At 40.2% G+C, this 17,600-nt stretch overlaps 1 protein-coding gene across 2 annotated transcripts in view; it reads right to left on the bottom strand.

Moving 5' to 3' along the window:
• The window catches only part of LOC136027028 (chloride channel protein 2-like), a 124,309-nt gene that overhangs the window by 54,954 nt on the left and 51,755 nt on the right, over positions 1-17,600 (bottom strand). For both annotated transcript variants that reach the window (XM_065703942.1, XM_065703943.1), the window contains exons 5-6: positions 17,187-17,343; positions 5,440-5,565 (exon numbers count right to left, since the gene is read on the bottom strand). In XM_065703942.1, coding sequence (XP_065560014.1) covers positions 5,440-5,565; positions 17,187-17,343 — 283 coding nt within the window. The remainder of the gene's footprint in view (positions 1-5,439; positions 5,566-17,186; positions 17,344-17,600) is intronic.

The following is a 17,600-nucleotide window of genomic DNA, read 5'->3' as shown; positions in this document are numbered from 1 at the left end:
TGGTCGTAGTGCCGAAGCCCAACGGCGATATCCGGATATGCCTAGATCCTGTAAAATTGAACAAATGGATACAGAGACCACATTATCCGATACCAACGTTTGACGATGCCAGAAACGGATACTGTTCGATGGTACTTGATGATGCATCATCGGATCTGACAACGTTCAACACCATGTTTGGAAGATTCAAGTGGAGAAGATATCCGTTTGGAATAATCTCAGCTCAGGATGAGTACCAGCGCCGGATGGAGGAGGCTTCTGAAGTATTGGGTCTTGGTCTAATAATCGATGGTATAGCAGGCGTAGGAACAAGTAAAGAAGATCACGACATGCAACTGAAAGCAGTCCTCCAAAGAGCAAGGGGAAAAGGAGTCAAGTTTAATCGAGACAAATCTGCATTCAATGCGACAGCCATTCCATATTTTGGCCATCTTCTAACCACGGAGGGTGTCAAGCCAGACCCCAACAAACAAAAGCAATTGCTGAAATGCCGGAACCAAGCACCTCTCATATTTCGATACTCACTGCCAGGAAGTCGAGATAATCGTCGACGCATCACAACATGGGTTGGGAGCCCAGCTACTAGTGAAAGACGAAACAGTAGCATGTGGTTCAAGATCATTGAGTGACACAGAACAAAGATGCTCTCAAATTGAGAAAGAACTACTCGGCATCGTGTTTGCATGCAAAAATTTTCACCAATATATATTTGGAAGAAAGGTCTTGGTCATTACAGATCACAAACTGTTGGAAAACATTTTGAGAAAACCGATCAGCAAGGCTCCACCCAGATTACAGCGGATGATGCAAGCCATCCAGCGATACGACCTCAGGTTCACATACTGACCTGGACAAGAAATTCCCGTGGCTGATACCCTATCACGTTTACACATGGAAAACACAGACCCAGAAGAAGATCTACAGGCTGAACTGCACGTGCATAACGTTATGAAACACATCCCAATCAAAGACCAAATGGTGCAAAGCATCGCAGATAGTACCAAACATGATTCAAAAATGCAAGTCTTAGCCGACACCATCAAAAAAGGATGGCCAGAGCACAAAAAGCAGTGCCCAGCTGAAATTCAGGAGTATTGGAATTACAGAAACGAACTGGCAGCATACCAAGGAGTCCTCTTAAAGGGTGATCGAATCATAATACCGGGGTGTATGTGCCAAGAAATCATGACCCGTCTTCACACAGCCCACTTAGGCATTGTCAAAACGAAACAACGTGCGCGCTCATGCGTTTTCTGGCCGAACATCACTGCCGACATCACCAAATGTATCTCCGAATGTGAAATATGTCAACGATCCAGCGATTGCCAGCCAAAGGAACCTCTCATGAATTCTGAAATTCCTGAGTGCCCATGGGAACATGTGGGTACCGATTTACTGTTCTGGGAAGGAAGAAATTACTTGGTCACCACTGACTACTATAGTAGATACATCGAACTTGACAAGCTAGACAGTACAAGCTCGGGAGCCATAATAACCAAGCTGAAAAGCCAATTTGCACGACATGGGATCCCACGAATACTTACCTCTGACAACAGCCCCCAGTTCGCAGCAGACGAATTCAAAAAATTCGCAGAACAGTGGAGAATCACACACCGCACGTCCAGCCCCAGATACCCTCAGAGCACCGGCCTTAGCGAGAAAGCGGTCCAAACCGTAAAAAAGCTTATGTCAAAAGCACTGATTGACAGATTAGACCCATACCTAGCTTTAATTGAGTATCGGAACACTCCCGTAGACGATTTAGCATCACCAGCGCAACTGTTGATGAGTCGCCAGTTAAGATCGGTTATGCCGTCAGTAGAGCAGAACTTCGTGTCAAAAATCATGCCCGAAGAGGAATACAAGGCAGCAAGATAAAAGCAGCAAGAAGCCAAGAAGGAGGCTTACGACAGAGGTACACGCATGATCAAACCTTTTGCACCAGGCCAGCAAGTATGGCTCAATAAAACTGGGCGGCCACAGTAACCGGTATATACGACGAATCAAGCAACCGCTCAGTGACTGTAAAGACAGAAGATGGAGCTGTATATAGACGCAACAGGAAGTTTATACGCGCTAGACCGACTACAAACGAGTGCACCTACCTGCAAAACAACGTGATGCCGTTAACGAACATGGAGGTGCCCATGGAACCTGAACCATCGTGCGAATCCCCCCAAATCACGAGCCCATCAAGCGATAACGGTCGGAGGTTTAGTCCACCTGAAGAATCCTTTCAGACACCAAGAGCAAACTGACAACCAAACCCTAAGGAACCACAAAGCACACCTCCTGGTTCCAAAGCCGCAGCTACAGCGCACCCGGTACAACCAAATCTGAAGACGACAAGGTCGGGAAGGGTTATAAAGGAGCCAGCTAGATTAAATCCTTAGCAATGAAACCCCCGTTGGGTCACTTGAAGAAGAACAAATCCAAAAGAAGGAAGATGTAGAGTTCTCCATTTAAAGTGATCAGACATTGATTTTTCTTACTGATTTTTATATTTATTTTGTAGGTGCTTGGGTCACAATATAAGCTTACTTAATTACGTGATTGATATTTGCCTGCTTGCCGCATACCTGCTTGATGCATAAGAGAAAACTCCACAATCACAAAGATTCAGAGACACAGGAACAAACTAAGTCAGACTTAAAGGCACGGAGTGAGAGAGAGACAAAAACACACAGAGGGAAACACACAACCACACAAAGTCAGACACACAGGCACGCATACACAGTCAGACACACAGGCACGAAAACACAGTTAGACACATAGGTCTGTATGTGTGACTGTGTTCCTGACTTAGGGTGGTTGTGCGCGTTTTTTTCCCCTATGTCAGTTTTTATCTCTTTATCTGTGCCTCTGTGTCTGAGTCTGTGTGCCCCTTGTGTCTGACTTTGTGTGGTTTTGTGTTCGTGTGTGTTTTTCCCTCTGAGTATTTTGTCTCTCTCTTCAAACCTGTGTCTTTAACTCTGTGTATGTTTGTGTCTTTGACTTTATATGGGTGTGTTTGTGTGTTTTTCCCTCTGTGTATTTTGTATCTCTCTCCATGCTTCTATGTCTAAGTTTGTGTGTCCCTTGTGTGACTTTTTGTGGTTGTGTGTGTGTGTTTTATTTTCTCTCTGTGTGTTTTTGTCTTTCTTTCCATGTCTGTGTGTCTGACTGTGTGTGTGTCTGTGTCTCTGACTTTGTATGGTTGTGGGTGTGTGTGTGTTTTTCCCTCTGTGTATTTTTGTCTCTTTTTCCGTACCTGTGTGTGACTGTGTGTGTACCTTTTTTTCCAACTTTGTGTCGTTGTTTGCGTGTTTGTGTTTTTCCCTCTTTGCGTTTTGTCTCTCTCTCCGCACCTATGTGTCTGACTGTGTGTGCGCCTGTGTGTCTGACCTTGTGTGGTTGTGTGTATGTGCCCCTGTGCGTTTTGTCTCTCTCCGCATGCCAATTTGTCTGACTGGGCGTGTGCCTGTGTGTCTGACTGTGCGTATGCCTATGTGTCTGACTTTATGTAGTTGTGTGTTTGTGTGTGTGTTTCCCTTGTCTCTCTTCATGCCTGTGTGTATGACTGTATGTGTGCCTCTGTGTTTTACTTTGTGTTGTAGAGTGTGTTCGTTTGGCTTTTTTTTACTCTGTGCGTAATTTTTCTCTCTCTCCATGCCTTTGCATGCATCTCTCCACAGTGTCTGACTGTGTTTGTACCTTTGTGTCTGACTATGCCATGCATCTCTCCACAGTGTCTGACTGCGTTTATACCTCTGTGTCTGACTTTTTTTGGTTGTGTGTGCGTTTATCCCTCCATGTGTTTATGTCTCTCTCTCCTTGTTTGTGTGTCCGACTGTGTGCATGCCTGTGTGTCTGACTTTGTGTGGTTTTGCGTGAGTGTTCGCGTTTTTCCCTCTATGTGCTTTCGTCTCTCTTTCATGCCTGTGTGTCTTGTTTTGTGTGGTTGTGTTTGTATGTTTTTCCCTCTATGTATTTTATCTTTCTCCATGCCTATGTGTCTTAGTGTGTGTTTGTGCGCCTGTGTGTCTGGCTTTGTGCAGTTGTTTGTGCCCGTGTTTTTCCTCTAAGTGTTTTTGTCTCTAGCACCTTGCCTGTTTGTCCGACTGTGTGTTTCGCCTGTGTGTTTGACTTTTTGTCGTTTTGTGTGATTGTGTTTGTCCTTGTGCGTTTTTATCTCGCTCTCCGTTCCTGTGTGTCTGACTGTGTGTGTCTGACTTTGTGTGCTTGTGTTTGCGTGTGTATGTGTTTGTCCCTCTTTGCGTTTTTGTCTCACTCTCCATGTCTGTGTTTCTGACTGTGTGTGTGTGCTTTGTTTCTAACTTTTTGTGGTTGTGTGTGTTGACAGTGTGTGTGTGTGCCAATGGGGTTGACTTTGTGTTGTTACGCGTATGTGTGTGTGTGTGTGTGTGTGTTTGTTCTTCCCCCTGTGTGATTTTATCTTTCTCTCCATGCCTGTGTGTCAGCCATTAAAGATCACAGACAGGTTATTGCCATGGAATATCGCAATCTAACATTGAAATGGGAAATTGATTTGTGGGGGAAAAGGTTGAAAGCCCCTTAGGTATGATAACGTCCATCACCAGAGGGTATCATCAGACTGGTACATTGTGCCAAACTGGCCTCAAATAGCGAGTTTCTCAGCATTTTTGTTGATAATCTTCGATTTAACGACTTTCTAGTTAAAAACATCTACGTCCTGAAATGACTTGAATCGTCTAAAATGTCTTAAAATGTCTTCAAACGTCTTGAAAAACATCTGGAAGAAAAATGTCTTAGAAACGTCTCGAAATGTCCTGAAACGTCTTGAAAAATGTCTTGAAGGAAACACTCCCTGTGATGTAGTGTCTACGTTTACATCTTGATTTGAAGGGACCCTGAACTCTAACAAGTCCTATTGGGTGGCATCCAAAGAAATCTTTAAGCAACGAAGCCCTGGCCCTCATAGATTTTATAAACAACCACAGACAAGAACTCTCAATTATGTATCAAGCACCCGCATCCTGAAGTAAACATTCCCCCATTACGTAACAAATATATACATCTCTTAAAAAACATTCCTTATTACGTGACATGCACCGGCATCTTGAAGAAAACTAATAACGGCTGCGTCTTGACGAAATATCCGTTCAACTTCTCAGTCATCTTAAATAATTAAAGGAAGAAAAGAGCAGTGGCAATGGGTCTCGTAATAGGTATTAAGCCCCCACTACTACAATCCCATACAGCTCCTGGATTCAAATACCTAGAAATCCGCCGAAAATTGTTTAGCAGGGAGCAGAAAGAATTTTTCAACAGAGGAAAATAAATAGATTATGAAAAAAAATTGAAAACAATGGGACTTCGGAGCTCCTCTGTGTACGTGCACCTTAAGCTATATAGTCTGACTGACTTCTTTTCACCGCAACAAGTTTTTTACTGCATGAATCTTAAAAGTTTACTTACCATGGTTTTCATACCAGTATGCAAGGAGTCTGAAGGTAAGGGCACCAAAAACAGCCGAAAAAAAGCCTCTCCAATAATTTCTGATTGCAAAAAAGACAGACGTAACTTCGATGCTGTATAAAACACCTATAATAAAATTTGTATATAACTTCAAAAGCATATAAACCTAAAATATGAATCGTTAAAGATTATGGACATGACTCCTATTCAGATTCAACATTTTAAAATGTTTCACATAGATTTAACAGGATCCATAAATAAAAGTTTGAATAAAAATAAATTATATTGTTAGACAACAGGGTCGCATCCAGGATTTATTTTTGGTTGGGGGGGGGGGGGGTACAAGAAAAACTCTAAAAAACGCATCAAAAATTTGTTTATATTTATTTTTATTAAGTTTATACGGGTGAAACAAATGTTTCAAGGGGTGCCAAACTCACTACCCCACCCTACCCCACCTGACTACGGCATGTAGTCCAGAAAGGAAATGGTTTGACCCGAAACCAATTGCAAGAGAAATGATTCATTGACTACCCAACTCAGAAATATATTTTGATTTCAAATATACGAAGTGTGCTCATTTTGCTGTTTCACCAACATATTTCTTTGAAGTTGAGATGTATTTTGAGGGGGTGAAATTTGTGTTTCCATATATAGGCATACAACAACAAAAGTTTTGTCTAGAATAGGGTTTTAGATCAAGCTGACTATGAAATCACTTTTATTTGAAGGTAGAATTAAAATTTAGGTTTTGAGGTTGAGGTTGATTTAAGATGAATTTTGTGCTTTCGTGTAGAGGCGTAAAACAACAAAATTGATGTTTAGAGTAGGGTACTAGATCACGCCGATTATGAAAGTCATCTTTATTTTAACGTAAAATTTAAAATTAGGATTAGCGCGGTTGAGGTTAATTTTGAGGATATGAAATTCGAGTTTCCATATTAAGACGTGCAACAACAAAATTGATGTCTAGAATAAGATACTAGAACTAGATCATGGCGATTACGAAAATCACCTTTATTTGAAAGAAAAATTAAAAGTTTAATTTAAATATTCCATCACGGTTAACCACGCTGAATCTGAAAGAAACCAGTCTTAAAATGTACGATGATGACTATCACCCATCTCGATGGTTTAATTAAAGTTTAAAACGTTTTCAACTTTTTCTGTTATATAATATACGAATGTGATAAACAAACGAAATATCAATATTCGTAAATCCTTTTAACCTTTCAGATCGTCAACTCCGAGAAACTCAGCTATAACATAGTTAGCATAAATTGTTCCCTTGCAAGGTCCACAGGCCCAGGTGTATTTCAAGACATTTCTTTTGCAAGTGCATCGCATATTTGAGCGGTAGGTATTGCAGTTACAGTGAAAAACCGTGGAGAAAGATTTAGGGGCAGTGGGAGATCACCGAAAATAGGGCGATATAGTCTATTCGGAATTGCCCAACCAAAATGGACAGGGTCGAAATTACATCTCAGGGTTTTCCATGGTTGAACTTGCAAATAAACTCGAAATCAGTAGAAGCTACAAGCATCGCTGATATGAGGGAAACATTAAACTGAACATACGAAGCTGATGCTGTAACTTTCTCAAGAAATTTGAGATGACGCAACTGATTGAGGGTCGAAATTGAGCCTGGACACCAATATAAAAGCATCACTGCTTTCTTCCCAGCAGCTAAAGGGTCATGTCTTATGGATAGTGGGTCCATGAAAATTGTAGCTAATTCGTAAAAGTCGTTGTTTTTATCAGGGGCTGTAGTCCTACTAACTTCAGAACGCCTTAGACGCGAAAAGTTGAATTGCACCAAAGGAAGGCGAGGACATATAGGATTCTGCTGCACATACGAGATCTAAGTCTGAATTTGTTGCGTTTACATCCCAAATTAAATTCTTTGAGATTCCAGGTTAAGGCTCCGTTTAAAAGTACATGACCTGTCCATGACCTGTCCATCATGACCATGTGTGGTCTGATAAGTCAAGAGTAGTGGCAGATATGTGTCGCCTCTAACCAGGACAGTAGGAATAAAAGAAGCAGATTGAACTGCAGCTAGAACAGTGAGAAGGTCAGCGTCACCGCTGGTCAGGTATTCACTGGTGATGGCTATGATTGCTTGCTCATTCTTGAAGTTTCTTAGGAACGCCTTTTCCTTTTTAGAACAGACCAAATTTCTGCTAATATTAACTTGCAGATACGATCGTGGCCCTTTCAATCTCAAAAGTTCAATGTCTTCTGATTGAAGGTGCTTGTCAGTGCCCGTTGAAAAATACCGACGCCCTTTACACCCCGTGTTTCCGCTAAACGTATCCAATGTAATTCTATCAGATACTTCAATAAGTGAAATTTTTTCCCAAGGGATTCACTGAAGCACTGCCCATTCATTGAGATATGTATGCTTCTCCCTGAAATCTTTGATGAAGTCCTCAGTTTTTGGACGCCGATCTGCAACTAGACGCCCCGTCGCATTGGTGAGGGCTGGCTTATCAGCTATCTATGGAAGTCCGTTTGCTTAAAAAGTGAAGGAGGCAGTGAACAGAATTCATGTTGATTCCAAATCATCGTCGCCACTTTCAGCAACTGTCATCAGCCACTGAAACATCAATGCTGGATCAATGGCAACAGACTGTCCATTAATAACTGGTGCAGATTTATTAGTACGCATTACAACCATAGACTCTTCCTTGAATGAGTACGTGTTGACGTTTTTCTCTGTTGATTTCCTCTGTCTTTTTCCTATGATATCCATGATTTCTTGTCCGAGGGATCAATTGCTGGCAATTGAAAACGGAAAGGTCCCAGTAGACTCAATTTCAGGACGTATACAACTGCCTGCTGAATTCTGTAATTTAGTGACGTTCAAAAATGAATTGGTTGAAAAGGTATTTCCGAATATTCTAACCAATTACGAAAATAATAAATGGCTTAGTGAACGAGCGATTCTGGCAGCCAAGAATAAAGACGTCCACGAAATCAACAATATTATTTTGACCAAGATTCGAGACCAGGCAGTCATTTACAAGTCAGTCAAAACAGTTCTGGAACCAAATGAAGCGGTCAATTACCCATCTAAATTTTTTTAATTCCCTGGATCTCCCAGGGTTTCCACCACACGTGCTACAACTAAATATTAACCCACCAAAGCTTTGCAATGGCACGCGACTTGCCGTAAAAAAAAAACAATGGAAAACGTAACAGAGGCAACAATATTGACAGGGGCTTTTGAGGGTGAGGCTGTTCTTATTCCTCGCATTCCCATGATTCCAACGGATCTGCCTTTTCAATTTAAAAGATTGCAATTCCCAATTCGATTAGCATTTGCAATCACCATCAACAAAGCTCAAGGGCAATCATTAGAAAAATATGTTAGAGATCTTAGTAAAGATTGTTTTTCCCATGGACAATTGTATGTTGCATGTTCGAGGGTCGGTAAACCTGACAGTCTATTTATATGCACAGACAATGGGACAGCGAAGAATATGGTATATTCGCAAGTTTTATGTAGTTAATTTATAGTGTATATGTATGTATGTATATATATATATATATATATCTATCTATCTACATAAAAACAAGTAGTATGTATGCATGTTTGTTTGTTTTATAAAAAGAGGGTTTGCATATGACGTCATTGTAAGTATATAAGGCTTTGTATATGCACAGACAATGGGACAGCGAAGAATTTTGTATATTCGCAAGTTTTGCGTAGTTAAAAACATAAATATATCTATCTATAATCACAGGTGGGACACACGGACACAACTAAAATGGTACGTAACTAATAAGGCGCGTAGCGACTTACGCGCGCGGGGGGCTGTTGGTGGGGGCGCGAAGTGCCCCCACCAACAGCTAGTTTAGTAAAAATCCTACAATGGCAGAAGAAACAACCGAGGAATCAAATTGTGCGAGATATTTTAGTATAAATCCTACAATGGCGGAAGAAACAGCCGAGGAGGTGGCTCATAGAGATCATGCCAAAAGGCTTGCGGCTAAATAACGCAAAACCGCGCAGTTAGATGAAAATCAACCTGGACAGCGAGAATCAAAACGTATCAAAACTGAAAATGATAGGGATGATGATTGGGTTTGGGATTTTGCTTCGATAAGTTCATCAATGCCTACCAGATTTTAGTTAAGAAACAAAGGTTCGGCGATATGTATTTCATAGTGACGAAAGACAAGCCAAGGTAAAAAAAAAAACCAAACAACTTGAAAGTGATACCGATGATAAAAAAAACAACGTTGCAAGGACTATCGTTTCCCAGTTGCAACATCTTTTCCACAAAAATAATAATTTAGTGTTTCTGTTCAAAACAGCAATCGAATTAATGCCTACTGATACGCATAAGATTGTTATTTCCGCTGACAAAGCGCCTACTGCTGACCATGTGCGTAGATACAATGCTACAACTATGAACGAAGTAGCAATCGTTATGGTCGGTGATCAGTTCTTACCTCGAGATATTATTCTTTATAGGCGAAACAATCAGTTGACAAGAATTGCTGAAACACATCAATGCTACGATGCCCTACAATATCCTACCTTTTTTGGGATGGAGCCGACGGCTATCACTTTTATATTAAATTGATAAATTCAGCCACTAACAAAGAAATGGATAAGAAATGCAGCGCAATGAAATATTATACGTATAGATTAATGATTCGTCATTTATTACATTTACATATAACCCATCTTGGGATTAGATACAACAGCTTTTACATCCTGAACAATCGCCGGTTCATAGACATGACATTACGGCCCGTGTCTTCCGGCAAAAGTTGCTCTTCTTCATCTCCTACAGAGCTATGGGAGAAATGCAAATCGCAAATGGCCGAGGATATACTCCACCGAATACGGCTAGAGAGGTCAGATATAACCTTGGACTTTACAACAGGAATTTATAACTGCACTGTAGTTATGATTGAAGATTTATGCTATCTATTGCAAACAAACTTTTCAAGCATTTGGGAATGCCTTCACCTAATTGTACTGCTTCTATTTCTACATGTGTAGAATGGGATCGTGAACCAAGTTACAAAGTGCACAATGGCGCAAAAAAATCGCTCAAGGCTTCCGAGCGATCATTGCAAGATTTGCAAGGAAATTCTAAACCCTTTGGCAGCACATTAATATTGCTTGCGGGAGATTTCAGGCAAAACATTACCTATTATTCCTAGATCGACACCTGCGGATGAAATAAATATTTGCCCGAAAAATTCGTATTTATGGGCACACGTAAATACATTAAAATTAACTTTAAATATGCGTGTACGATTGCAAAACGATGACTTTAGTGAAACATTTTCAGACCAGTTGCTGACAATTGGAAACGGAAAGCTCCCAGTTGACTCAATTTTAGGACGTATACAACTGCCTCCTGAATTCTGTAATTTAGTGACGTCCAAAAATGAACTGGTTGAAAAGGTATTTCCGAATAGTCTAACCAATTATAAAAATCATAAATGGCTAAGTGGACGAGCGATTCTGGCAGCCAAGAGCAAAGACGTCCACGAAATCAACAATAATATTCTGACCAAGATTCGAGACCAGGCAGTCATTTACAAGTCAGTCGACACAGTTCTGGAGTCAAATGAAGTGGTCAACTATCCATCAGAATTTTTAAATTCCCTGGATCTCCCAGGGTTTCCACCACACGTGCTACAACTAAAAATAGGCGTACCAATAACACCAGAGTTTTGCAATGGCACGTGACTTGCCGTAAACGAAACAATGGGAAACGTAATAGAGGCAACAATCTTGACAGGGCCTTCTGAGGGTGAGGCTGTTCTTATTCCTCGCATTCCCATAATTACAATGGCCTTTTCAATTTAAAAGGTTGCAATTCCCAACGATTAGCAACTAAAAAAAAGACAAAACTGAAAAAAAGAAAAAAAAATAAAAGAGGAAAAAAGAGAAAAAAAAGAAAAAACAGAGCTCAATGGCAATCATTTAAAAAAAAACTAAAAAAAAGTTAATACAGATTGTATTATTGAATACTTGATTAATATAGAGTGGTAGAGAAAATGGAAAAGAACTATCTATATTCCCAGGTGGGACATAGAGACGCAACTACAATGGCGCGTAACATATACGGCGCGTAACGACTTACGCGCACGGGGGCTTGGGGGGCACGAAGTGCCCCCACCAACTAGGTGTTCGTGTGGCGCGAAGCTCCACACCAAAAGCTAGTTCTCTATCTATATATATAAAAACGTAATGTCCGTCTGTTAAATGACCGTTATTACCGTTACACGAGCTCAAAAAATTGAGCGTTTTTTTTTAAATTTTATTAAATTGCTTAAAATGTAAAAAACTGGTGGTTGCACAAATATTTCAATATATTTTGACAATGGATTAAAGCAATTCCATAACCTTAAAACAGAAAACCAAAAGTTTGAAATTTAGTAGAAATTGTTGAAGTTTAGAATGCTTACTGCTCAAAGAAAATTTGTCAAAGTGTCAGTTAACCTCAAAAGGAAATTATTATTAAATTGCTTAAAATGTAAAAAACTGGTGAATTGCACAAATATTTCTATATATTTTGACAATCGATTAAAGCAATTCGAAAACCCTAAAACAGAAAACCAAACCAATTTACGTCATCAATTCGATCCAAAAATGACAGGAGAGAGAGAGAGAGAAAGAGATTGGTATATTTAAAAACTATCGTAGCATAGCTAAATTCAGTTTTTTCACAAAAATTATACATTTAAACAAAAATCACGCACTACAACTCAGCATTAAAAATTGATGGGAAGAAAGGCACAAATGAGTTGGCGTAACGATTAGTTCGTACTTTAGGGGGTACAAGTTTATTTTGTAACCGAGTTCGGCTATTGGGAGGAGCTGGTTCGGGTAGCATTGATCGGTGGCTCTTACCGGCTAGGACGGATTTTCCAAATTGCTGAATAAGGTGTTCAAGCCGGACTTTAAGTGGAGAAAAATTTAATTTAGCGAGGGCTTGATCATAGGGTAGTATAATGATCACTGTTTCGGAGTATAATCCTTGTTGCTCTTTTCTGGACGCACTCTATGTCACGTAATAGGTACGCTATGCGGATAGCAGATGGACCCCATACCGGGAACGCGTACTTGAGCAACGGGCGAACATAACACATGTAGGAATGGAGAAGACTTTCAGTATCACACCCAAAACGCCTCATTTTGATAAGTTTCTGAAGGCTTGCATTAGCCTTGTGAACGGTTAAATTAATATGGGCACTGAAACTACAGTCACTAGTGAAAGTTACTCCTAAAATTTTTATTTCGTTCACAATCGAGAAAGGGACTAGAGGCATATCTATAATCCGTTTCAGAGGGTTGAAACGAATTATCTTCGACTTGGCTACGTTAATGGTAAGATCATGACTTAAGCATTCGGTCTTTAGCTGATCAAATAACTGGTCTGAAAACTGTTTGGTTATGATAGTGTTTTCGACCAGGTAAGCGAGCACTATGGACAGATCATCTACAAACTTGTAACGGTTGTCGTGATGATTAAGCAGAGAATTAATTACAGCCAGGAGTAGGCTATAATCCTTGTTGCTCTTTTCTGGACGCACTTTATGTCACGTAATAGGTACGCTGTGCGGATAGCAGATGGACCCCATACCGGGAACGCGTACTTGAGCAACGGGCGAACATAACACATGTAGGAATGGAGAAGACTTTCAGTATCACACCCAAAACGCCTTCACACTTGCATTAGCCTTGTGAACGGTTAAATTAATATGGGCACTGAAACTACAGTCACTAGTGAAAGTTACTCCTAAAATTTTTATTTCGTTCACAATCGAGAAAGGGACTAGAGGCATATCTATAATCCGCTTCAGAGGGTTGAAACGAATTATCTTCGACTTGGCTACGTTAATGGTAAGATCATGACTTAAGCATTCGATCTTTAGCTGATCAAATAACTGGTCTGAAAACTGTTTTGTTATGATAGTGTTTTCGACCAGGTAAGCGAGCACTATGGACAGATCATCTACAAACTTGTAACGGTTGTCGTAATGATTAAGCAGAGAATTAATTACAGCCAGGAAAATTATTCCAGCTAATTTCGTGCCTTGTGGGGCCCCGCAAGAAGTATCTGACCATGATGAATCCGAATCGTTTTCATGGAGTGCAAAGACTTTTTGTTTTCGGCCAGTTAAGAAGTCAAGTACAAGGCCAAGGGTGCGTCGTTTGGCCCCCATTTCCTGGAGATTCATGCCTGCAGTCAGGTGGCGGATTAGGTCAAAGGCCTTTCGGAAATCCACTGCGCAAATGTCGACGAAACAGCTACCCTTTTCAAGCCATTGGAGGACACAGTCAAATATTCGTACTAGGCAGATTGTAGTACTACACTTGGGGAGTCCACCGTACTGGAATTGATCAATACGCCCATGAATTTGTTTTGGAAGTAACTTGAGTATAAAGGCCTCAGTTACTTTCGCCAAACAAGGTGTAAGTGAGATCGGGCGGGGATCGTCGCATGCACTAGGGGCGCACTTTTTTGGAATAATTCCAATATAGGCCCTTTTCCACTGTGACGGGAAATAGCCAGAAGCAAAACACTCGTTAATGATGCTAGACAGTGGTAATGCTATGAAGGCTGCATATTAACGTAGCAGTTTGGCAGGTAATTCACCAGGGTATGAAGATTTATTCGGTTTGATCTTCCGTAATTCCGTGTAAACGTCAAACTCACTGACTATTATGTTGTTCTCAGGCTCACATTTTTCAAGTATGGTGGACTTTTCATGAGCCGTAATAGTTGGATAGGTAGTGCAGATCTTGGTGAAGAATTCACTCACTTCTTCTGCACTGATTAAGGACCCATCATCATTGCTGATCTTTACACTGCTGTCAAAAGCTTGGCCGGCCACTTTTTTCACAGCGTTGTGCCACTTTTTGGGGTCTGAATTAAGTAATTGGGAGGGCATGGTTTCACGACCATAGCGAGCTTTGGCTTTCTTTACCAAAGAGACAATTTGATTTCGCAATTTCTTGCCGTTGATAATATCACCACGGGAGCAGAGGCAAGACCTGTCTTTTATTAGTGATTTAATAGCTGGAGATATCCATGGTTTGTCGTATTCACTAACAACAAATGATTTTGTTGTAAAGATCTTTAGGTATTGACTGTATAACGTGGCATTGAAATCGGATACCTTAGTTTCCAAGAGCCCGGTATTGTACACTTCGGGGAAGTCATATGTGCCAATCCATCGACCGTATTCACAGATGGCTGACTCCGTACAAGGACGAACAGTGACACGGGATAGTTTGGGCTTTGGGAAAGACTCTCTTGCTTTCCAAAGAATTGCGTTGTGGTCTGACAGGCCAACGGGACGAAGAGAAAAGGGAGGGGAGTAAAAATCATCACAATTTGTGAGTATAAGGTCCAATATGCCCCCCAAAGAGTGGGTGGGTATGTGTACCACTTGTTTTAAAGACAAACAAGATGATAACCAACTCTTCTTGGTTTGGTTAAATTCTCCTCCTATAATAAAAGCAGGGCTACTGTATATACTTCTCAGGTGATCAATAGTCGTTTGGAGGTGGAAAACCAAGTCACCCCGGTTTCTGGCACTTTCCGGGTAATATACTGAAGCGACTATAATACAAGAAAAACGACGGGGAAGAGATTTAGGTTTGCAAATAGCCCAGATTGCTTCATGAGCTGGATCAAATAATTCCGGTAATAATTTGCAAGGGATGTCTTTCCGTATGTACAAGGCAACACCTCCACCTAGTCTATGCTCACCTCGATCAGCACGTGTGCTCAGGAAAATTTCGTAGCCTGCCATATGACCTGACAACCTATCAAGATTCCAAGTTTCTGTAACTGCGATAATTGGGATACTATTTTGACGGACAATAACTTCAAATTCTTCCATTTTGTTACACAATGACTGGCAGTTTATAACGAGAAAATTCGGCATTCTATTTTTCGAATTAAAAGTCACTGACCTTAGTAGGTGGGGGAGACTGATCACTACTAGTCGAACATGCCGGAGCTTGATTGAAAGGAATAAGAGACGACATATTGGCATTTGTATAACAGTCTATCTTAACAAGGATACGTTGATAGGGTGAGGTTTTCGGAGCAAGACTAGTTGATCTTAATGAAACGATAACTGGGATCATCAGCTGACCTTGTTTGCCGCCACGCTTGCGGCATCGCTTCCGCTTCTTACGGTTAGACAAGAGCTCTTGGGGCGGTGGTCAGTCATCTGGTTTTCTTCCGAGCAAATTTAATGCTACGAGTTTTGCAAAAAAAAAGATGGTGCCACGGTTAACTCAGGTGAAAACAGTCCAATTAAGGCTTCTTTATCATATTTGAATGGCATGGCACACGCTTTAGACAAACTTAATAGTGTCAATAGATATATTATAAATAGTATTCTTTCGTTATATTGCGTGAAACAGGCCCAATTAAGCTAAACTTAGAATTTTTGCAAAAAAAAGATGACGCCACTATTAACTCAGGTGAAAACATTCCGATTAACTGTCTGTGGTTAGAACCCAAGGGACAATGAGAATCCATATATAGAAGCCTGCCACGTTCCATACTGGGGCCCGCGGGGACCGGTGGCAAAGCCACCTGGACCCAGCACTGTCTGTGGTTAGAACACAAGGGACAATGAGAATCCGGGACCCAGCTAGTTATTATATAAAACTATTACAATAGTTTATATTATCTATATTGTTTCATGTAAGTCTGTAGCTTATCATTGTCTGTTTTGACAGAAAAACAGTGTCGCGATTAAGAGTTATTTATGGCGAGGGTTGAGTCTATTTGTAAACAATTAAATATGAAAAACAATTGTATTTTCGTAAATACTTTACTATGAATATTAAGGAATTACATGAATATTGCAGTTGCAGGTGTAACTAAGTAAAGAGCGAACGATAGGCCATAGAAGCCTTAGCGTTGACGACAAATTTTAGAGAAAATATCTAGTAGGTTAAAACTGCCACTTAAAGCTACTGCAGCGGTTAGAGCTTTGTTTAAATTTTATCCGGAAATTTTATTGAAAAAAAATTGAGAGGAATTGAAACACCTCAGATTGGGTCTAAACCTGCTCAAAAATGGTGTAGGATCAATATAAAAAATACCACCCATGGTACAGTTTAGATACAGTTTACAGTGATAAAGAAAAGAATACATTTTACCGAGAGGTTTAGTTGATAGACTGAGACTAAGTAAAAATTTGAACTAAAGATTTCAAGTGGATTTAATCAACATGCAGAGAAACATGAAAAATATTCAATTTTCTTTTTTTGCCATCTAATTATATAAGTCAGAGAAAAATATCAGTCGAGAAAAAGAAATTATAAAAGTCACAATTGCACAAATGCATATTTTAAAGTTGTATAGCTACTAGCTGAAATTACCTGTTCCTACCCAGCCAGTTTTAATCGAGAATTTGGATCTATAAAATTAGATAATAACCGTCTTATTGTTTTATGTATACGGAGACAATTAGCTTCGGGTCAGTGGAAAACTACATTTTAGCTATATTTTAATAAATATTTAGTAAAAATTTTGATTAGGTTACCACTATACTTACCCCCCCCCCCCCATATGCAATTATCAAAACCACCCATGATCAGTCATTTCAAATTATAATTGCTCATTCTGAACGACGATGAAAATCATTTTTTACAAAATATTCTAGATTTTAGAGACTGCTTTGAAAAGAAAATAGAAACCTCCCTATAAAGAAAACATGAGTAAAAAAAATGTTCATACCACCAATTGGAGCACCAAAGCAGCAAGATACTCCGACAGCACAAGCAGCAGCAAGCATTTCTGTTTTTCTAGATTCATTTTCATAAATGCCGTCAAGAGAAGTGACTAGTTTCGACATAAGAGTAGCAACTATACTAGCAATATGTACCAAAGGACCCTGTAAAGACGATTATCAAATCATAATCTATATATATATATATATATATATATATATATATATATATATATATATATATATATATATATATATATACTAGCTGTTGGGGTGGCGCTTCGCGCCACCCCAACACCTAGTTGGTGGGGGCGCTTCGCGCCCCCCCAAGCCCCCCCGCGCGCGTAAGTCGTTACGCGCCATATTAGTTACGCGCCATTGTAGTTGTGTCCCTATGTCCCACCTGTGAATATAGATACATA

This window comes from Artemia franciscana, chromosome 5 (assembly GCF_032884065.1).
Source record: "Artemia franciscana chromosome 5, ASM3288406v1, whole genome shotgun sequence".
NCBI lineage: Eukaryota > Metazoa > Arthropoda > Branchiopoda > Anostraca > Artemiidae > Artemia > Artemia franciscana.
Note: the sequence above shows the minus strand (reverse complement) of the source record. Positions and strands in the feature narration are given on the sequence as shown.